The following is a 5,911-nucleotide window of genomic DNA, read 5'->3' as shown; positions in this document are numbered from 1 at the left end:
CCACGAGTCTCTCATATTGTCAGCTGTAGCGTCAGGATATCCACAGAGAGGAACCATCTGGACATACAGCGGTTGTCTGTTGTTTGTTACCTCCTTACTCAAGTGCCATGTTTGACAGGTAGTGCCAGAAGAGCCAGTGTGGCGCACCACTATAGAACACTACGCCACACACCACGAGTCTCTCATATTGTCAGCTGTAGCGTCAGGATATCCACAGAGAGGAACCATCTGGACATACAGCGGTTGTCTGTTGTTTGTTACCTCCTTACTCAAGTGCCATGTTTGACAGGTAGTGCCAGAAGAGCCAGTGTGGCGCACCACTATAGAACACTACGCCACACACCACGAGTCTCTCATATTGTCAGCTGTAGCGTCAGGATATCCACAGAGAGGAACCATCTGGACATACAGCGGTTGTCTGTTGTTTGTTACCTCCTTACTCAAGTGCCATGTTTGACAGGTAGTGCCAGAAGAGCCAGTGTGGCGCACCACTATAGAACACTACGCCACACACCACGAGTCTCTCATATTGTCAGCTGTAGCGTCAGGATATCCACAGAGAGGAACCATCTGGACATACAGTGGTTGTCTGTTGTTTGCTACCTCGTTACTTACCACACTGGGTGAGCAAATTTAGAATACAACTTCTCTTTCAAGTTGTCTGTGCAAAGTTTGTTCATGATAATGGGTTTTTAAATACAACTAAACAAGAAAAATTGCATCAATATACAGTAGATCTCCTCCTGTCTGAAATCCACTCATCCAGATCGCCAACTGTCTAAATCACCTGGTATTCGGCTGGAAAAAATTAAATTTTTTAGTTCCATAATTTTTTTTTAAGTATTACATTAATACTTAAAATATGTGTACCAATTGTGTTCATAATGCAGTGAGTCTACTGTAGTGTCATATTGATTGGCAAGCAATGGTTGTGCCTAATGCCACTGTCATAAAATTTGTTCTACAAAACTCGAAAACTCCAATCATCTGGGTGTTTGATTATCCGGATTGTATCCGTTTCCATATTGATCCGGATAGTTGGTATAACTTATTTACTAAATGTCTAATTCAGTATCCAAAAATAAATATTTTAGTCAAATACACTATTGAATTTTGTAGCTCTAAACCTGAAAACCCCTTTGTAATCATTTTTATGATCTTTTTACCTTCCTAAAATACAGTAAGCCTGTTTATTTGAAATATCCTTCCTAATCCGTAGCTTGACATTGCAGGTTTTGGAGCCCCAGTCCCTCGCACAGTCTCTGGTCGTATCAGTGCTGTGCTGTTTGCCGGCCTGGGCATCCCAGTTCATCTTCTCTTGGTTCTCAACGTCGGACTGTTACTTGGGGTCAAGATTCACCATCTAGCCCGTGTCACTGAGCGCAAGTTCAAGCGGTGGCGGAAGAAACTTACCACACGTTAGTGTTTCTATTTTTATTTCAGTTCTGTAATAAGCATATTTCTAGTTTTTGGCCTCTTTGCTCCTTTATAGTAGTTTACGCAACAATTGCGTAAAGAAAGTGTCAACGACACAAGTAGAAATTTAAAGTACCAGCCCTTGTGAGTGCCTTAAAAACTGTGGTTGTCGTTAAGACTATTTACGCGAGTTGTGTACACTACTTTACCTACGGTATTTTAATTACTTACTATCACTACTCATAACTTCTAAGAGAGGTTATTTTTTTGTTTATAATCTCTAATTGCCGTGTAATGACTCATTGTATCAACCACTAATTAATTGCACCACTCATTAACAATTAAATTGGTCTGAACTGCTGATTAGTTGACATTCAAAGCATTACAATTGTTACTTCTCTCATTCCTTGAACCTCATTGGTCCGTTACTCATGTTGTAGAGTAAAAAATGCTACGTAAGTAAACTCTAAACAATGCTGTTAAATGCATCTTTTAAATTCTAAGAACTGAACTGAAACGGCTACTTTAAAAAACGGTATTGAGCTTGCACTAGAACGGTTTGGATTCAAACAGAATCCATGATACAGGTTTTTTATTAACATTAGCATCGCAAAATTAAGGTAAATTTTGCATTCTTGATGGACAATTTTCAGTTGAAAGACTTGGAACGATTTGTTGGATTAGATCTAACTTGGTTATTTGAGAATTTAAAACAACTCTATAACGTTTGCAGATACAATTCTGTGATATTCGCTTGTTTATTCCAGGGAACGCAGATGACGAGGAGTGGCCAGCGGACATATTCACTCCGGATGATACTCCCCCTCCTCCTCCCTCATGGATAAAGTTTTTCCCTTTTGTGGCAATCCCCCTGTACTACAGCACAGGTCTCGTCTTGTTTGGGGTGCTCAGGGGAAAGTCTTTTCCGGAGGTAAGTAATTTGGTTGGGCAATTTGGGTGAAAAAAGATGTTAACAATAACTAGCCAGAATATCAGTTTTCATGATTCCTATATTTAGGCCCCAGTCTAAAAGGAACTCTTTCAACAGAGACAAAGGTCAAACTCTTCCTCTAATGTTTAATTTGTAATTTCTAGCAAGTTTTGCCTGTAGAATAAAATTCAAGTTGATCTTTCAGTAGCCATATCAAAATCAAAATACACAGAACCTCTTTCTACAAATCCTTGTTATCACATGTTCCGTTTTCAAAAATGTTAAGTCTTTAGTTTGTTTTCCATTGAAATCAGTTTTTTTTCTGTTTTTAAGCCATCAACTCAAATAATAAAAAGAAAACTGACAAATAAACACCACTACTGTAACTGTAAAAAATCAGTTAATACTGCCTGAGGTCTCTGTTAGCACTGAGGTTTAGAGGGTTAGCTTTAATACCTGCTGCGATGTTGTTGACCAGAATTTCTGGATAGACTGTGTCAAGGATAAACTAAAAATAATATTTACACTATTTACAATTTAGCTCAACAGACAAATACAAAGGTGTAAGGGAGGAGTTGACAAACTATGTAGGTTGTGGTATGCAGCTTGCTAAAACAATCGTAAAGTACAGTCAACTGTAGATGTCTTAAGCTCTTGGCACCAAAGATGTTCTAGGCAGAGACTGGGGTGGCAAAAGTGATAATCTCGATTTACTCACTTTGTGGCATATGATTTCTTGGAAATCAGTCGTCAGCAGGAAAATTCGGATAAACAAAAAAACCGATAATCAAGAGACTATTGGACCACGGCAAATTATTTATATTTTATCCAATAAGACACGAGACGTGAATTGCCGAAGGTTTACATATTTATATCATTATTGTATATTACTACAATATAGCAGATGAGGACATATCTTATGAAATTCATTGTGTGCTACTCTCGTTCTGTAATGTGTTTATGTAAAGTTCCTTGTGTTTTCACCCCCCAGATGATGCTGTTTCCACTCGACTTCACTGCGGCCGGAGGTGTAGCCTCCACGTACGGACCTGTCAGAGTTGCCTATGCTGTATATCTAGAAGGCGCTGTTATTCTCGCCTCTACCAACGTCGCTTTACTCCGTGTAACTGCCACCCGCGGCTTCACTGCTCTCGGCATCAAACTCGGACTGATGATTAACTCTCCTAAGTAGCTACTTTTGTATCGTCTCTCCAATAAATGTGGCATAAATATACATCTGATGATTTCTGTTTTCCTTCACCATAGTAAATTTTCAGGTTTTTTCTGGTTTTTTTCAAGGTGATAGTCAATATCCTGGGACGTCAACCTTTTGATGGTAAGCCGATAGCATCATTAATTCATAACGTAATTCATGAGTTATAACATTAACATATGCTTGTAACAAATCATCTACTGTGTAGCAAATTAAAAAATACTGTTCAAAGGAAAAGGACATTCCTATTAATGATTGAGCATTGGTTATATAATACATTATTTGGGGTGTATGATGTAGGTATTACTTACCAAAGGGATAATTACGACTGTTCAAAAACGTAAAGTCTTTCACCACAAAACGTTATACACTAATATTAAACTAAAAGTCTAGAGTAAATGCCAACGACGTGTTGTAGTTTTCGACGATGCACCGCCGAAATTGATGCATTGTTTCACGATCCGAGAGAGTAACGCAATAACGGTCAACAGAAGTTATGTATTATGAGTTTTTATATTGAAGTTTATTGTAGAAATTTTCAATATAAGATTGCTAGGTTTTACTAAAGTTTGTTGGGTAAATTAAGAATGAGTGAATTACTGAAAACGAATTCTTAATTAATCGTAGCAAAACTGAAAACATTTGTAGGCTTATAGGTTTTATTCTTTTAATCTCTTGAACAAATCAAAAACGAGCATTGCTCGGTTCCCTGGTACTTAAATTAATACTATTCGAGTTCATGAAACTTTGAGTTTGTGAATTGCTCTGTTTATTTAAATTTTTACTGTTGGAGTTGGTAAAATTTGGAGTTTGTGGACCTCACCAGCCCAGGGACGTAATAGGTTTAATATCGGTCGGGGGCGCATGGAAGAAAAAAATCCTCCGCAAGGAAGGGAATAGGGGCGCAAATACAGATTTTCAGACCCATAGTGTGTCACATGATTACCGCAGGACTGTATTGGTGTACAAATTCGTACTAAAAAGATGATTAAAACTAGACAAATTCAAATTGTATAAGAATTATTGAGCTAACAACAATTTGGACATTTTTCGGATCATTTGACAACCCTCCAACGGAATATAAGGAGGAAAAGAAAGTTTTATTATTTATCTATCACAGTAAGGAAACTAAGCTGAAATCTTATGAATTGATTTTCCTGTTGCAATTGATAAAAACGTAATCACAAAGATAAAAAACCACTTTGCCAATCATCGTTATTGCAGTGCAATTTGCAAGAGTTTTCTTTTGTTGTAAAAGTGTACTTCGAAGATACATATTCAGTTTATCAAGAGATAAGATAAATTTAATTGGGTGGTAAGTTGAATGAGTCAACACTTTGTAAGGTACATTTCATGGCCAAATCTTACAAAGATAAAAGTGAAATTACAATTGGATACACAATCATCTTTTCACTTCCATCTGTATCAGGAACAGCCACACCTATCTCCTGTAGACACTTTAATAAAATAGTGTTCCACCTATGCAACATTGATTAAAGATAACAAATTGTAGATATAGAAGCCTATATTTCTTACACTGGAAGAATGTTGAAGAATAGAGCGATTCTGGGAAGCTGGGTGGTTAAAGTGTTTGCCTCAACAATCAAAAGGTCGCCGGTTCGATACTGAGAAAAGCTAGTGAAAGTTGTTGATGGTTCAAAACAGGACCCAACTGTTCCTGATCATTAGGCTTTAAATAAATGATCCTGACTGATGAACCAGAGATCTTAGTCAGTAACAAAGCTACACAGATCATCTCACTCCATTCTACACTCCTTCACTCATGTTTGGGTTAAAATATGTAACTAATTATTATTTGAACATTTTATGTTTGTATGTGTGTCTGTACGTGTGGATGTGTACATAGCTACAGACCACATAGGTGATTTTGATTAAGTTTAGTCTGTGAGTTCACAGCCTTTATCCATGGTATGTTATCCATGGTGTCCACAGCCTTTTTTAATTTTTTTAAAATTTTAATTTTAAATAGCCCATAATTTTTCCATAAAAAACCCCTAAAATAACGACTCATTTTTAATCCTAGATAAAACAAAACAACCTCCATTGCTGAAAAAATTACAGTTCATAAAATACGGTAACAAAAAAGTTGGACTTTGAAAATCAAGCTCCACCAATTTTAATTAAAATTTAGTATGACATGGTCTCCTTATGACTGTAAACAAAATGGTATGCTACATCACCCATTGCTATAAAAACCACAGTTTAAAGGATATTGCTTTCCCATAGTATTTCATAGATGGGAAAACTAAGGGGAGAAAGTATACGTCTGATTGCTGATACACCTTATTGTTCTTATTGTTGTTCTTTACAAGCTATCACTTTTATTTTTT

General features: G+C 36.8%; 1 protein-coding gene across 1 annotated transcript; it reads left to right on the top strand.

Annotated features, from left to right (window-relative positions):
• Positions 1-457: 457 nt before the first annotated feature.
• LOC128989307 (uncharacterized) lies at positions 458-3,575 on the top strand (the record flags this gene model as incomplete). Its single annotated transcript, XM_054411186.1, has 4 exons — positions 458-623; positions 1,233-1,418; positions 2,184-2,347; positions 3,339-3,575. Coding segments are annotated over 4 exons (717 nt in total), but the record flags the coding sequence as incomplete, so codon positions are not given.
• Positions 3,576-5,911: the final 2,336 nt, after the last annotated feature.

Source organism: Macrosteles quadrilineatus, unplaced genomic scaffold, assembly GCF_028750875.1.
Source record: "Macrosteles quadrilineatus isolate MER2022 unplaced genomic scaffold, UCM_ALF_1.0 Scaffold_3__2_contigs__length_128488019, whole genome shotgun sequence".
Classification (NCBI taxonomy): domain Eukaryota; kingdom Metazoa; phylum Arthropoda; class Insecta; order Hemiptera; family Cicadellidae; genus Macrosteles; species Macrosteles quadrilineatus.
The sequence above is the reverse complement of the archived record's forward strand: the minus strand, read 5'-3'. Positions and strand labels throughout refer to the sequence as shown.